Source organism: Cotesia typhae, unplaced genomic scaffold (assembly GCF_013202065.1).
Source record: "Cotesia typhae breed Kobodo isofemale line unplaced genomic scaffold, CoteBio_Ctyphae scaffold_13, whole genome shotgun sequence".
In the NCBI taxonomy this organism is placed as follows: domain Eukaryota; kingdom Metazoa; phylum Arthropoda; class Insecta; order Hymenoptera; family Braconidae; genus Cotesia; species Cotesia typhae.
In genome coordinates, this window is record NW_027423774.1 from 18001752 (window position 1) to 18020157 (window position 18406).

The 18406-nt window shown below is 28.2% G+C and overlaps 1 protein-coding gene across 2 annotated transcripts in view; it reads right to left on the reverse strand.

Annotated features, from left to right (window-relative positions):
* Positions 1–18406, reverse strand: part of Alpha-man-iib (alpha-Mannosidase class II b) — a 136147-nt gene that overhangs the window by 19566 nt on the left and 98175 nt on the right. For both annotated transcript variants that reach the window (XM_074255392.1, XM_074255390.1), the window contains 2 exons: positions 14634–14806; positions 9636–9769 (listed from right to left, as the gene is read on the reverse strand). In XM_074255392.1, coding sequence (XP_074111493.1) covers positions 9636–9769; positions 14634–14806 — 307 coding nt within the window. The remainder of the gene's footprint in view (positions 1–9635; positions 9770–14633; positions 14807–18406) is intronic.

Consider the following 18406-nt stretch of genomic DNA (forward strand, 5'->3'; position numbering starts at 1 on the left):
TCGATAACGACCATGGGAAGTTCAGTTTTCCCTGTCACAATCTATTATTGGAGTAATTTATTTTTCAAATATTTCAGGGTATTTTTTATTACTGAACTGAGTTTCGGTTGTTGTAACGTATAATCTTTTGTGATAACTTTTTTGAAAAAATACCAAGTCATTTTAAGACAAAAAAAAAGTTCGGAAAATTTTTAAGTGCACGCCTTATAATCTCATTTTCTATTATAATATTGATTAAAATAAAATACAAAAAAATTGTATAATTATTTAGTAATTTTTATGTTAAATGTTTAACACTTTTTGTGTTCATTTAACCCAGTAAATGTTAAATTTATATATAAAAGTGTTAAATATTTAACCCAAAATTTTTTAACGCAATGACGTAAAATTTTCTATTGTGTATATTCCTATTGATGGAAAGAATTTTTATTTTAGTTTCTTACAGTGATTTTCTCTCTTTTATTGCACTAAATAAATGATTGAAACTTGCAAAATTAATCTTTCTTGAATTATCTTTTTGATGATAGAAAAATTTTATTTCTTACGTGAAGTTACAAGAATAAAATATTAAAAATAGTTACAAAGAAAGGATTAAAAAATTTTTTTCATTGTAGAGCACTCTTTTATGGTTTGGATTAGTTTGTAGATAAATTGAGACAACTTTATGGATAAAATTAGGATTAAAGTGTAACACTACATAATAAGTGTAAAAACTAATTAAAAATTTTTATTTTCTAAAAATTAGAAACAATGTAAAAATGGCATCGATAGTCGGAATTGGAATTTCTAAATTGTGTATTTAAGTATGTATAAGGTGTAGAGAAGCTGTTGATTTGAGCGGATACGATCTATTATCTCGTGAATATCTCCCGTTATCGAGTGGTCTTGTCTTGAGCACGGTATTCCTTTATTACTGATCTTGAGTTTCTATTTCGCGGTCTGCTGCACGAAACCTATTCTTGATCGATAGTTTCGTCTAAGGCACTTTATTCTAAGCGTTTTCGATCCCTTGTCTATTACTAACGCACCAGCACATTGTTGTACCCTATTATAGATATAAGTGTAGTGTTATGTGCAGGCACACGAGCTTCGGTTGAAAACTCGGGCTATCGAAGCCAACGTGCGCGGAAAATTACCTGGAACAAATGATCTCTATCGATTTACCGGAAACGATTCAGCTGTATGAATTTATCCGTAAGCAGTAAACTCGCTTAAAATCATATACAATCAAGACAGTTAACTATTTGCAGCGCATGAAACATTTGGTTAAGGTAATGTGCTTTGCATAATATAATTTCGGTGGCTTCATTTCGATAATCCCTCCTTTTCTCTTGTGTTTATCTGATAGCTTCAAACTATTCAGATAAATTGTATTCTGTCTTCATTTAATGCTGTATGAAATTGCTGACCCTAAATTTAAATAATATCAATAATTGATTGCTGTAGAACATGAAAAAGTCGAGAATAAAAATTTTGTAAAGTAATAGTTGAAACTTTTTCACGAAAAGAAATTTTTTTTTTTTTAATTTAATGTTAAATTCATGAGAAAAGTTATCCTACTGTCCGCTACGTATTGTAATAGAAAGACGATAAAAAAAATTTGTTCAAAGCAGTTTACCGCAGGTACAAACTATAATTATTATTAATTTTATATTTTAAAAAAACTATATTTAATAAGATTGAATGTTTAATTAATTTTTGTAGATTATTTCAATTTACAATACAATATAATATTACAATATGTTATTTAAAAACAATTTTTAAGTTTTTAAATTTAAATAAATTGAATGATTTTTTTTTTATAATTCTTATTTTAACCGTTTAATTATTTAGACATTAATATTATTATTATATAGATATTAAATTTTAAAGATTACATTTTTTATTTCCTTACACACGGGCTCTTATTGCGGACAAACTTTAGTCGAGACTTTAATTTTTTTTTTTCAATATTAACCTTCAAATTTTAACAAATAAAAAACTATACACAAGAAACTTGGATTATTGTGAAATATAAAAAAAATTTAATAATTATACATTATCGATGTAATTTTTAAAATATTTAAAGTTAAAAAGATTACAGAGAGAGAAATATTTTACTCATACACTCATCCATGTCTTTGTAATCTGTTTATTTAATTCGGCAACTAATAAATACATAAGTCATTTTATTATTTTATTTTATTCAATAAGTAAAAATCATAAATTATTAAGTTGTTAAAATTATTTTAAATTAAAATAAAGAATTTTGACAAATATTGGAAAGACTGAAAGTAAAAAAAAATTTTAACATTATTTTGACTCATGAGTTACGTTTGAACCTCCTTAATAGTAGCAAAAAATTACAAATGTCATTAAAATTAATTTTTAGAAATAATCTTGCATAAAATTTTATAAGAATGATTATTTTAGAAAAGCTTTGTTAAAATTAACTGTAATTGAATAACTACGGATTACTGACATGTGTAATTTTTTCTATCTCAAGTCAGTGGATGATATAATTAATTAAATTAATTTTAATTGGAGAGCCCGATAAATTATGTATTAATTTCAATAAAAAAAATGTTATTTTATTAAATAATTTTCAATATTAAAATAGTAAAAAATAATTATCCATCTTAATAATTTTTTATTTTTTTCAGTACACTACAGTAAAAATTAATGGTATTTTTCCATACTTCCTTACATTGTATTTGTTAATAATTATTAAAAAAAATTGTAATGGAATCAGGAATAGCGGAACATCTCACGATTACTGTGATTTTTACGGTAATTTCTTTCCGTATTGGCATTCGCGACCAAAGCATGCAATTTTTTTATGATTGCATCAATTCATGTGTTGCCCATCAACAAAAATTGTTAATTTTTACAATCAGAACAATATTAATCATTAATATTGATAATTATTCAAATTAATATTGCTAAAACATGATGATGGTAATTTATAAATTGAATAGTATAGCCAGTAATTAATTCTAATAAAGGGGATAAATTAATTTCGGTTGACCGGGAGATTTGTTAATAGAGGAGGTTTAATCAACGCACATGGAGTACTCCAGGCAATGTCAGAATGCCGTACATTACATTCCATAGTTACGCAGCTGGCTAAATTATGCTAATCCCTGTACAGGTTCCAGTTACTGGTGAATACCGTGGTCACGAACAGGGCTGTTCCTGCCTAATAGCACTGCCTACTGCGGTTATTCCAAGGCTATACTACTATATTACGACACTCTATTGTCATTCCATTGTCCAAGACATCTATTATTAGCTAACGGAGCTTTTTTCCTCGATATTAAAATAAATTAATGGGTAATCATTGTGAAGAGTGAAATAGACTTTAATTTAAATAAAGATTTAACAGAATAAAAATAATATAATAACTGTGGAAGGAGTATAAAGCGCAGAAGAATGAATCTCGAGATTAAATATTTAAACTTTTTTATAAATTTTATCTGTCGTAGCTCGCGCTCTTCACTCACTTTTTCGAGTTGTAATTTATTCATGGAAAACTATAAAGCAAAAGCATATTAATTTGACAAGCTCTTTTCAAATTGTTCAAACGTCTTTTCTTATCTTTACTTAAAATTTTTAGTCTCAACAATTGTGCTCAGCTACTGCCTACTTTTATTTAATTTCCATTTATCAACAAGTTTTAATAGATTTATTTAACGTCTAGTCGAATTGTTTTAAAGAAATAAAACAAAGTTGGAAATGGTGGAAATTTAAAATTGATTAAATACACGTTGGAAATCACTGGATAAAACTTGACCGATTTCTCAGCTCCCTTTTATTTCTATTCGATCTTTACTTTTTCAAGTCTTCAGGGCATGTAAGTACTCTGGAGAGTAACATAACACATTTCTACTAGGTCAGTTTAGAAACTACAATCTTCCATACACTAAATGTTATTTACTTTTTCTTATGTTTTATTTTTAACTTACGAGTTTTCCTTTTATTATGTTTTACTTTTTTCACTTGTCGAACTAAAACTATCCTTCCTTCACTCGTATTTTTCTTAAACTATCTGAATTCACACATACATTCGTGTATACAACATCAAAACTTGTCTATGTAGTTTATAGGTATGTAGTTGGATAAATTTATGAGATTCTGGTGATCAAAAGCTTCGAAATTGGTACTATCGACGATACTGGCTACGGAAATCCAATTAGTGTAGAATCTGGCCTTAGATCTTATGAAATATTCAAGAGCTGACATAGATCGCGGAAAAATTTAAACTACTAAGTATGGAAAAAAAATATTATAATGTGATTTATGTATCCAGTAATTTATTCAGAATAAGTATTTTACCATACTTTAACAAATTTAGGCTAAAACTTTTATTAAAATTTTATCTATTAATATTGCATTTTTTCAAATTAGGAAGTTAGTAATTTTGACATAAAAAGCCATTTATTTTAAAGATATTTGAAAAATTTTCTTTTTTTTTATTCTACTTGTTTTCACGGCGCATTCATGATAAAAAATAAAAGGAAAAAAAAATTCGATAGCTTTTTTGCCTTCAAAAGTTGAAAAAAATTTTGGCTCTCATATTTTTGAATCAAATTCCTATACGATCTTTTTTTGATGCTGTTGATATATATATATATTTTTTTTAAGTACATAAAAAAAACAAACAATTAAAAAAAAAAGGTGAATGTCACAATTTTCTAAAAAAAATAAATTTTTTTGAAAATTCGTCAAAATTGTGATAATCAACTTTTTTTTTAATTGTTCATTTTTTTTTCCAAAACAAATTTATCAATAAAATCAAATAGAAATTTCGTTCAAAAAAATGAAAATGAAAATTTGTAAGTAATTACTACAAAAAATGTTCAAAAAACAGTGCTCAAATTTTTGAACCCAAAAAGTTCAAAAATTAACTAACTTATAAATTTTCGAGTTTTGAGCTCAAAAAAAGTAAAAAGTATCGGAAAAAATCTTCAGAATCAACCATTTGTAATATTTTTCGTATCCAAAATTAATATTTGCAATAAATTTTGACTTAAAAAACTAGAAAATAAACTTTAAAGATAAATAAATCCTCTGAACATCGGACAGTTTATTATTTTCCTTAATTACATCTTTTATATAAAATTAATTAAAGCTAAAAATAAATTGCTGGAGATTCAGTAGTGATAAATTTTATCGTCAGACAAGGCAGCCGAACGTAATGACACTCGCTAGTGCTTTGTCGCTGGGATTTATACTTCGTTTTTCTTTTTTCCGAAACAAGACAGGGAAGTACAGAAGGAAATAAAATAAAATAGGTTGAAAAAAAAAAAAAAAACCTAAAATAAAAATAGTAAAGGCGAGAAAGAATGTTCTCGGAAGACAAATGAAAAATGTACTTGTAGTTAATTAACTCGGGTTCGGGGTAAGGAAGAATTGGAAAAAGCTTTTTATTTCATCCCTTATATTATATATATTTTTTAATTCTGAACTTTCTTACGGATAATTAGTCGCGTTTAATTTGTCCAGTGAACACGAGAATTAATAATTGTACTTAATTTGTTGGAAGTACGCGTAAGATAAAAAAATAATGCAAGTGCTTGCCTGAATAAAAACGTAATGCCACTGTTGTAAAAAAGCCCAAGGTGTTTGTTTATTTTTTAAATAATTAATGCTGTTATTACAATTATTATTATTATTTTTACTCCACAGCCTTCGTAAATGTTAATGCGCCTCAGAGAATTGAAAATTTTATTAAATTCTAATTCATAGTTAGAAGCCTCGGCTAATTAAGTCCCACGAGAATTTTAATAATTGAATACTAATTCATTCATTTCCACGCAACTTTTTCAAATTTATTTTAATTTTTTACCCCCTTCCAGTTTTGTTAATCTTATTTATCTTCTTTTTACATTAATCTTCTATCTTTCATACCCACTTTTTCTTCCTATCCCGAAGGTATGAAAAAATGGTTGTGTAAGCTGAAAGCTTTCTCCCGCTACAATTGCTCGAAAATTGTGTATTTAAAAATGCATACTATTATTCTCTTGTTCTTTCAGTATCCCAAAGAACAAAAATAAATTTTATATGCGAGTTTTAATGAAATTTTTCATTTTAAATTTACATTTATTATAAAAATTACTTATTGTAATATTTTTATAATAATTAGTACATTTTTTCTACTCAAGAGTATTATTGAATAAACTGATTTATTATTACTTTATTTTAAACGGTCGAATTATCACCAAAATTTTATTACTTAAAAACAAACGGTGTTTTAAATTGACTTAAGAAATTATTGTTAATTAATTTATCGAGTTCACTCTCATTTATAAATTTAATTTTCTATTAATTAAAATTACAAGAATAGCTGCAAGGCACTTTGAATTCTAAAGGTTCATAATTCCCTTTTCGGGCTTTAATTATTCACTTTTGTGATCGGTTTCCTCTTGGCAAGTTTATTTTTTATAGTTTGACAATACTCAATAAAAGTTTTACCATCGCAGAATTTCATAAAATTTCGGAATGAAAAAATTGCATGGAAAAATTAAAAAAATAGAACGTATTATAATTTCAACTATTAAATTAATTAAATTAATAAAATGAGATTATTATAATTATATAATGTTATTAATATTTGAAAGAAGCTTAAAATCCAAAGTTATAAAGACCCAATACTTAATGTCTGTATTAAATATTCCCGATTACAGAAACTTGGATACCTAATATAAAATATAAGTATTCTGTTAGCATTAAAATAATTCGATATAATAAATTTAATATGAAATTATGTAAAAATTGGATTTTCCATGAAAACTATTTGTATATTCCGGCTCAGTAGCCGTTTGAAATTTGCATGCATATGTAAGTTAAAATATTCCGAGTTTTGTTGGGATCTTATTTTTCCCTTACCGATGAAGACATGTGTAATGATGATGTATTACAAGCAAAATCCATCAGACAGTGTACTATACGTGACGTGTGTTTGACTTTATAAAATAGGCCGAGTAGATAAGAGAAAATTCACAGAAATAGTATACGTGGGTAATGTAGATCCATTCCGATGCAAATGAGGCGAATGCGCGACGTGAGGCACAACGAAGCATACACCAAGTACATCCTCGAAGGGAGAATTGGATGAGAGTGTCTGGGGTCTTGGATTCACTACCATTAGTCTTGAATTGCATTCGATATGAGTTGAGTCTCTGAAGGGTCTGGATATATTTTGTCATTGAGACAAAATTTCTTCCTCTGCTCTTGAATTTACTTTTTCCCTATGAATATGTCTTATTTACTCTTGATATATATTTTTTATTTCAAATTTAGATTTTTTTTTTCATCAGAATGTCGTGGAACTCGTGCAAGTTCATGTTTTTATATAAAATTTTATTTATACTTATTTTAACATCACCACATTTTATTTGAATCTTTCATCTCTTATATCTGTTTCTTAATCTTGATCTCCATCTCTTATAGGCTAAAATCTACCCCAAGAGTATTCGGGCTTCTCATTTAATCCCTTCAGAATTAAAGATTAAATTTGATGAGAAAACCTCGACATGAGATGAAGATTATCTCAATCTTATTACAGGCAACTTCAATGTTTCAAATTTGTCGGGGCGAAAAATTAAAACTTTATATTACGGATATATAAGTGTGGTACAAAACCAATCCGAGCAAAAGCTACCAGATGGAACGTGTCAGCTCATTGGGCGGCTGGCAAATAGCGCTGCAAAATTGGCACAACTCTGTCTGCCGTGGACTACTCTATAGTATAGAATATAGGAAACATAACAGAATAATCCCAAGTCTGTGGTTGATTACATTATAATTGCAGATGTATGCGAAACCCAGATGATACGGACGGTATATGAGCCCAACGGTGGGTTGTTTTCTCACCCCTCTTCTCGTTTTCTCTACTCTGGTTTGGTTTGATTTTGAGCTACTGTGCCTACTAACAAATTCTATGGAATATTGATAATGCTCCATACCATATAAAAGCACGTTCTCGATGTTCTCGCCTCGTTTCACTCCACGAATTAATAAATTTTGTTACACTGATATCGATTTTTGTTTTTTAAACTTTTAATTTTGTTATAAAAATTGGGCTTCTAATGAATAGCTCGATTTTTTTTTGCACCGGAATCATCCAATTACACTGATGGGATAGATTGCCAGCTGCTAGTTAGGGGCCGAGATTTTATTTTATTGATCTAATAATTTTTCGTGTTATAATTGCAATTTTTTTTATTGTTTTTTAAACTAAACCAATAACTAGTGGTGTAAAAATCAAGCTTTTTTGTTTTCTAGTCTGTGAAAAAGTTCAGTAATTTTTAGGTCCACAATACAATGTTTAGATTTTTTTTTTATTTTAATTTTTCGATGTAAAAAAAAATTACTGAAAAATAAAAAAACAGACTTTGTCATTTGCCATCGCATTGGCACTTGAATAAAAAAAATTAATTTTTTTGAAAATTTTCATACCTGAATTTTTTTTATATTTTTATCTTAGAATAAGGAAAAATACTAAGAAATGCTACACTGATATTTTTTTAATGATTTTTCAATAAATTCAAATCAAGACGTTTGCAATGACACTAAATTTTTCTTATTCTCTTAATAATATAGAGGATTGTAAATTCGATGTAGAATAATTTGAAGAAAAAAAAAAATTCCAAATTTTTGAAAATGATCGATTTTCATAGTGGAAAGTTTAAAAAAATTTCTAGCCAGATACCGCGAAACAAAAAAAATAAAGAAAAAAAAATCAATAAAACTGAATTCAAAAAGAATTTCAAACAATAGGTTCTAAAAGAATTTCATCGATTTACAAAAGGAAAATATTGGATTTATTATAAAGCATGAATAGTAATAAAAATATTATTGACTCTATTCACAAGATCAATAGACGAAATCAATAAAACTGCAGTGCTTCATTCAACCTCAATTTATCTTTATAAAGAGCACAATAAAAAATATATTCGTATCTTTCTTCGCCTCGACGGCATTGCAGAAAATAAGGTTTATTTTTAGCGATATACAGTGTATATTATACACCTACCGCGATAAAATATATATGACACGGGTCTCAGAAGTAGTACATATAATACAACAGTACTATCCTATATTGCTCTCGTTTACGTATTATTTTTTTTTTATATTTTATTTTATGTAGCATTACATTTTTCCAACTCTTCAACTGTTTGGTTTGAGTTTTTTTGCTGGTGAGTTTTCCACCAACTTTTATTTCTCTTCTTTACCTTAGTTTTCTTTTGTAGCTTACGCTTATCCACTGACAAGTGACAGGGTAAACACCGTTCGATCATCCGGGCGTTTTGTACCCTCGGAAAGTTTACGCGATGCCAAAACCGATCAATTCTCCCTATGGGCATGTCAATACTAGTAGACTCTGTATAGAAAACTCTAGTGAACAATAAAACGACCGATAGAAGCAACAAAAAAGTGTAATGTGAGGAGGAAAAAAATAACACCCTGTTGTCGTTATTCTTCTCTTACCCCAGTGCTGAACCCATATTTTTTATTTAGCTGACAATCAAATCAATTCTGGGCAAGGTATGTGATATAATTCATACACTCCATTATTATTTATCACGCGGTAATATTCATGGGGCTCTTAAATCTCAGATTGATCCAGATAAATTTTTTATTTTTATAGTTACCTTCTATGAGCTGGTCGAGCATCGCGTAGATATGGGACGTCGCCTCATCCGTCATCACCCAGCCCCCAGTGGTCATTTCGAGGCGACCCTCTTTCACCAGCCGCTTAACCACCGCTTTCTTCGTCGGGTGAGCACTGTAATCACACACAAAATATTGTACTCAACACATTTATCAACCCAATCTTCCAACAATGTCTAACATTTGTTACGTTTTTTAGTTACTTCTTTTTTATGTCTATTGTTTGCTGTCACTGTTCACTGTTGATCGAAATTTTATATAAATTCTCCGGATAATAAAGTGAATCTGACAAATGTGACTCTTTTAATTTAGATTATGTTACTTAAAATTACTTGATAGTAAAAATTTATTAGTTGACCTCGTTTTAGGTTACACAAATTTATCGCAAATTAGTTCAATAATGAATAATATTAACGAAGTTATTGAGTAATGTCATTTAAGTAGATCTAAATCTACATAAGTTTATTAAGTCATTGAAATTTTAATGGAAGCTCGTGTAAGTTTAACATTTTCACTTGAGTACCTTGCTAATATTAGATTTTAAATCAGCTATGCTAAGTTATAACGTTCTATAGTCTCTCATTTTGCTAATAAAAAATAGACAAAAAATTAATTAATTAATTTAAGATTTGACATTCTTTTATATTAAATAAAAAAAAAAAATAAAATCATAAATTGGTTGTATTTATTATAATTATGTCAAAGTAAGGCTTCACTAATTTTTAGTCATAAAAAATTAAAAAAACGAGTTTGCATTATGAAGCGTGTAATTGAGTTTTCAATCATTTTTTTTTATTGCACGCTTTATAAGCGAAGCAGATGAGGTTGTGCTCTACACTCGCCTTGCAAAAATCAAGCGATTTCTTGAACTAAAATTGTCTCTATTTATTTTCTATCGCACTTGTAGAACATTATTTACACTTAAATGGCACGGAAAAATACTAGTTTCAACACTTATGATATTTTTAAAAGACATTTTGCTTTTTAAATAAATAAAAAAAATTATTTCGTGGAGGAACGGCTGTCGAATGTATATATGAAAACTAGCGTGGTCCAAAACAAAGTCCTATTGAAGATCACAGTCTAATTAAATGGAATTTATTTGTAATTAGCAATAAGGTGTGTTTACAACACATGTGCTGTACCTTTCTTTTCTGGGTGGACAATAGCGCGAAAGATTCAAAATTATTTTTCGTATTTTATTTTAATCAATTTTAGTATGGAAAATGAGATTATGAGGTGTGCACTTTTGGATTTTCCAAACTTTTTTGATTTTCTTTGCGGAAAATTGATTTTTTTTTTTTCGAGGAAATAGAAAATTTTTGATTTTTTCTAATTTTTTTTTGTAGTTTAAAAGTGAAAGAAAAACAATTTGTCAAACTTTTTATTGAAGTTTTTTACACATAAAGTTGTAAAATTTCATAATGTTATTTTTGTTTAATAAAAAAATTTTAAAATCAAAAATAAACAACATAATTTAAATATTTATGAAATAGATGAAACCTCACTTAATTTAATCAAATATTATACTAATTTATTAATATTAAAATTGTATGTTATATTATCGGAATTCTACTGTCTAGAACTACAGACTTTTCAATGACAAAAATCAAAAAAAAAAATTCGAGGTTTATAATCAGAAAGCTAATAATTAAATTATTATTGTTCCGATTGACGTGATTACATGAAAGTAAATACAACAAAGAAGCTGATAAAAAAAAAATAATTTTCTATCTTTAATCTTTGCTAAGTTACAAAAGATTTCAAAAGGTCAAAGAGATTTTTTGCTTGAGTTGTTTTCTGTTTCAATTGATCTTATTTTAGAACAAAAGATGGAAAAAAGTTAGCGGAAAGAAAATAATTAAAAAAAATATTTAACGGTCGGCTAAAGAAAACTCATTTTCAGTCTTTCGGGTTCTTTTGTCTTCACTTATTGGCATTGAGCGCAAAACAATTCACCAAGACTCTTCTCGTCTTTGATGAATTTAAGTGAGCACGGCATTGCAGTACTGCAATTTTATAAATAATAATAAAAATAATTGGACTATTTAATTTAAATATTTCTTTTTCAAGTATTTGTATTTTTTGACTACGCCTCGATTAATCAAAAACTGCGTGTACAGTTTATCGACGTAGCAACTCATGTTTCACGCTTCAAATTCTCTTAATAGCTCACTTCACGACAATCCCTATTTTGATACGTCCTGAACTGCAATTTCGCAAGCGGATAAGACGCTTAGTTGCTTTATGGAGCTTCCAAGACTCGGGGATGTAACTAAACGATAAACTCAACTTAACCGTAAAACATTGAGCCCTTATCTTTTTTTATATTGCTTTTCAAGATCTATTTCTTGCAATATATTGCTTTTCAAGATCTATTTTTCTAAATAAAAAATTTCATCACTTTTATTGAAATATTTATAGTCAATAACCGGCATCAAATAATATTTTCATAATCATTACAATTTATGATAAATTCACAAATAAAAAAAAAAATTAATTAAAAATCTTGAATTTAATTTTTTACATGGAAGTTTTTTATTCGGTTCTAAAAAAAATTAGTATTATTTTTATAAAAGTTTGTTGAATCACTAACAATTTTTTCTCGCTGCTAAATTTTATTTTTAATTTTAAAAGCCGTCAGAAGACATTCAAGCTTAATGATATTCTTCGAAAAAATGTTCAGTAGCGATTCATTTTATATTTGATCTCTTAAACCATCAATAGACGTCAAGTTATATATCTAAAGTTTCATACTTAATTTCTTTTATTTTATCTTTTCCGGGACATGCGATAAACTTCTACCGTTCCCATTATAAAAATTACAATGATTTTATTGAAAATTCAAGAACCTCGAATATGAGTCGTTTGACAAATAGCCAAGCTAATTTTACTTAACAGAAATGTCGAACATATTTATCTCAAATTCAAAATGATGGGAGCGTATAAATTTAAAAACCACTTATTGTTGTTATGTAAAAATTATTTAATTTATGATAATTAATTAATTTTACATTTGAAGTGATTAACAGTATTTAGTCCTAGCGTGTTAGACTAATAGATCGGGAACTTCCGAGTTTTAATTTATTGAGAATGATAGGTTTGATTGAATAAATAGTTCGTTAGGTAAATTTAATAAGTATATTATTTAACTAAAAATTGGTTAAATTATAAATTCATTACAAATAATACAAAAAGGTGAAATCTAATATTTTCTTTCATACAATGCGGTTTCAAATTGTTAAAATTTACAAATTAATAATTTTAAATTTTACCTGGTACAATTGGTGAATCTTGTTCTTTTTATTTTCGTTAATTTAATTCACTTCACAACTTTACTTTATTTTACAATTGGTTGTATAAAAAAAAAACAGAATTAGTCGTAATCTATTGATGATGTTAACACAAGATAGGTCAAAACACGAAGAGAGCGAACACCCAGCAGCTTCCCGGGTCCGAGATTTTTACGGGCCCTCCGTTGTCAATTGGAGGGAGAATTGAATACCCTCTCTTCGGATGTGTCGGAAAATGCTGCGGTGGCGGTTTCCCCGTATTTTGATGTACAAGTATAGATCACAAGTTATCTTATTATACTTGTATGCTTTTACCTCCTACACATTGTACAACGATACTCTTACTGGTACACTTATGTTAATGTATAGGCGCATCTATACACACACAAATGCACACGGAGATCTTAATGTTACTTGTTGTTTAACATATGAAAATGTTTGAATATTAACATTTCTTAAATTAATTTAATATTTAAACAATTTCTTCGAACGATTTTATCAATAATCGGATGATTTCTTTTTTTATGATCGATAAAAATTTTAATAAACAATTAGTCAATTCCTTTTAATAATTAATTTGTAACTTTTAATTTATTTACTTTTAGTTTTTAACATTTACTAATTGTTCAATTTGAAATTCTTACTAATTATTTTTACCTTAAATTATTTATTATTCTCAAGATATTATCTAACTAAATTTATTGTAAAAGATTGTTTAAGAAATTTTGTTTATTATCATAAAATTATTATTTCTTTTGACTCATACTATATTATCTTCTATGCCTAATATTTGGACAGTAATGAGAGTATAATGATAAAAATTTCCCAGTCTGAGTTCGAGTGCCGCAATGTATTTAAGAAATACCTTTGAACTCTCTGGATATTTTTTTCTAATGTTTAAACTCCATTTATTTGTTTGTTCCGGTTTTGTAATCTTAAATGCATTGAGGTCTCAGACTGAGCATCTAAATAAGGGACATGAACTCTAGTTATTTTCTTATCTGGTCTACGAACAACGAAAAATTATGACGGTCTTCAATATTATATAGAAAAGATAAACGTTATAAAAAAATATGTTTTACATAACATTTTTAATGAAGTAGCGAAAATATCTGACACGTTTCAATTGTATTGATTCTTTATAAAAATTAAATGTTCTGTTGTAGTATAAATCATACACTTAAAAATTTCAATCTTTATAAAGATTATACTTGGATATAATAGCAGCGCATAAATATTAAAGATGTTAATTTTTAATTTTGTAGCGAAAATATCTGACATATGATCTTTATATCAATTTATTCACGGAAAGAACAAAAGCGAAATCATTCCGATATAAAATGTAAAAATAAGCCTGTTATATTACAAATTATAAAAGTTAAAAAACATACGTTAAAAAAACAAATTTTTTGCAGTATAGAAATTTGAATAGCGCGCTACGCGCACGTCTCAAGTGTGACTAATGATGAATCCTGATTCTTTTTTTGCAAATTTTTCAAGTTTTCATTTTTTCGTGATAATTTACTTAAAAAATTACAGTGTAAAATAATAATTTAATTCATATTGAAACTGTAAAATTTCGTATGCAAAATATAAAACATACAACACAAAATTAAACTGTTAATTAGTACTCTCTCTTTTTCTTTCCGTGATCTAATAACAAAATCTTTTTATTCCTTTGCTTACCTTTCCCACCACAATGATAGAAATGAAACCTCACTCCAAATGAACGTCATATTGGGCCACTGCTGCAACTTGGTAACCATGTTATTGAGGATACCGCGTGTCGAACTATGAAAATATTGTTCGAAAGTTTTAAGCCATCCGGGATCAGTATGGCTGTGCGGCATCAGTATCACCTGGAGCAAAACAATAACAATTACAATTATTATAAACTGTACGCTAACCCTCAGAAATGGGAGCTGGAATCGTCTTTACTGTCGATTGGAGCCTGTCTTTACTGTCGGTTGTTTGTCATTAGTCATTGTCATTAGATTAGAAACACGAGAAGGGTGAATGAGAAGGACGAGAAATAAAAAACACGAAGGACACAAGTGTGACTGGATATCTTGGTTCATTTGCAGGTGTAAACAAACCCCCAGAAATTGAACCCCTTTGTGAATCGACGGTAGAGGTTTCTGTCTCTCTGTTCGGTTAATTACTCTAATATTACTGTACCTCCTGTATAGCATAGTATCGTATAGCATCTGTATAGCATAGGATAGTACATAAGCTAGACTGCTAGTAAACTAAAAAGCGAGTGAAGGTGCCCTCTAATAATCCTGAATAAAGCGAATAATCTGAGCCAGAGCCAGAGCTATCCGGGTAGAAACAAAGTGAACAAACTTGCTGGTACATTAACGAGAAGACGAGCGGACTTATGTCTACCGGGTCTTATTAGTATGCATAACCCGACATTTATTCGCGTCTCTGTCACTGTCGTATCTTTGAGCCGCTCATTGCATTACTCTCCTTTCCTGGTTGATCCTTTTATCCCATACTGGGTCCTCTTTTTCTTTGTTCGTCTGGATCTGCCGACACCTTTTATTTCAGTCTCTGACCCAAAGGACTTTGCGAACCGGGTATAGTAATAGAATCCACGTCCTACGATAAACTGCACCGGCAGATGGAGAACTCTCGTTTGGAGAGACTACTCCAGCTCGTTACTTGGCTAACTAAACTTGAATAAAGGTCATTAAGGTCACTGGTAATGTTCCAGTGGTAAACTTTACAGTAAGAGATAACATATACACCGAGGACATAAGGCGGAATAGTTTACACATTGGGACTCGAATTGAGGTAGTCTTAGAACGTTAGATATTATTGCTGTTAGGATTAGCTAGAAGAGGTTCGATTTGGGAGAAACTATGTTTGCTAAGATTAAAAAAAAAATAACTATAAATGGAGCAATATAACATTAATTACTTGAATGGTGAGAAGCAGTTATGATTTAAGGGATAAGTATCTTTGAAACTTGAAATATAGGTAATTAAATGCATAAAACGTGTGTTGCTAAAATTTAAAATCGATTTATCTCTTTGAATAAAAAATTGCAGTTAGAAATTACATTTTTACATAGACATGCATTTTCTGCATTTAATTAAATTGCTGTAAAATTTTCTAAATTTAATTTACGACATCTTAAAACGTGGTTATCAAACTTTGATAGAATGTACGTGGACGTATGGGCACATAACCTGTTAAAATCATCCAAAAAATCATTTTATGAATACATATATTTAAAAATGACAATATTTTTAATTTAATTGAAAAATTTTTTAGAATTAATGATCATTATGAGTTATTTATCAAAAATTTTAATTGATTAAAGTCAATTTTTGATCTTGAACACCCAAAAAATTTACAAATAAGTAAATAAAGTAAAATGTACTTGATCTAAATACAGTGGTTGAGTTTAAGAACTTTTCTGGCTTATTAAAGACAAAATGAAATTCTCCAAAGTAATTTTCCTAGTTCAAGATTTTATGTTCTTTAATCGATTTAATTTTCTTATAAATGTATTAAGTAATCAATATCCGAACAAAAACAGTTTCACTGTAAAAAATTGCGCCAAGTCCACGTTCATAAAACTTATCTCAATAACATCTGCACTTTGCAAAAAAAATAAGACTCGTTACAATAATTTTCATTCTATACAAAAAAAAGTTAAATACAAAAAAATACCAAGAAACCGTCATAATGTTGAAAAAATTGAAAAAAATTTGTTGAAAATTTAAAAATTAAGAAAAAATTTTTTTATCGTACTTGGCGCGCGTCATTGAGTACCCCAAATTTTTTCAGGATACATGAACATCCTTTTAATGTTTCAACATTTATAAGTAAGTCAACCTATAAAATGCATAAATGTAATTAATGAAATATTATTTTATGATACGTTTAACAAAAGTTAGGTAAAATCAACATGGCATACGTATTTTATTTGAAATTTTTAAATTCTCCGCCCATCGTTTATGATTTCAATAAAACGCCCTCTCCTGTTCAGTTATGCAATTTGCTTACAAGTGAATACGCCTGCATACATTGACTCTGTCGTGGAATCACTGCGAAAATTGAGTTGATTAAAAAATAAAACGTATGGCCGACTAAATTGAGAAAATGCGGTGTGATTGCCAGTCAAAATGTGTTAATTACAATTAAACGAAGCATGATCAAGTTTCTTCATGAAAGCTTAATGACGGAACTGAAAAAAATTGAATTAAAATTTTGTGTTATTTCAGATATCTTCACCAGACTACCATATTGACAGATATTTTCACTAAAAATCTGAAAAAATTTTCGAAACGGATTTTTTCACTGAAACTGATATTAATCCAGTAAGCAGAGTTTTTAATTCGTTGAGTATACTTCACTGATGTGAATCTATAAACATAACAATGTATGAAATCATATATTATATAATTAGAGCTGATAAGATATATATATATATATATATATATATATATATATATATATATATATATATATATATATATATATATATAATATATATATATTATATAATTATTAGGGTGGGTCAAAAAAATCGAATAATTTATTTTTGATTTTATACTCTGAAAAATAGGTTCGTAGACACCTAAAAAGAATTCTCTCCAAGTATAAGCTCTTAATTATAACGGGAAGGTCCTCCGCTTTGCGGGTTTCTATTTTTTTCGAATAATCAGATAAAAAAATTTATATCTCGCTTCCAACTGCTTGGAAAAATATTCCATGGCATAGATTTTGTGAGAAATTGAATGCTTTACAAAAAAGGTCTCTTATGACTTTTTCAAAAACTCAACCGATTAAAAGATATTCATAGTTGAAGTTTGGCTATTTTAAGGAAAATATTCGTTTTTATTATGAATTTTATAAGTCGATGAAAAAAAATTATTTCGGATTGCGGAACTCATGATTTTGTAGGAAATTTACTGCTCTACAAAAATGGTCTCTTATGATTTTTTGATTAAGTGAAGTCGTTACGAGATATTCATCGTCAAACATTAACGAATATCAATATTTCCAGTTTTTGATCAATAATTCGATAAATTTTAATTTAAACTATGAGTTTCAGGAAAATTTACATAAATTTGAGTTTCGATCGATAAAGAAATGTTATAATAAGTTAGATAAAGAATTATTGGAATTATCATTGATTTTCCTTGGAGAAATGCCTCAAGAAAAGATTTCTTTCAAACGTCCTGGTGCTGTTCATCATGCTAGATGGATGGCTAAGGCCATTTATAGTTTGAAAATGTATCTATTCAGAGATGAATTCAAACTCTCTCAGAAAGAATTGCATGGTCTTCGTCATTTCTGTATTTTTATAGTCACATTGTATTTAAAAGCTTGGTTTTCATCAACTTCTGCAACAACTGCTGCTTATCATGACTTGCAGTTTATGAAAAATTTATTGGAGTACAAACATATCAATCCTTTGATTTCTTCAGCTACGTGTGAAA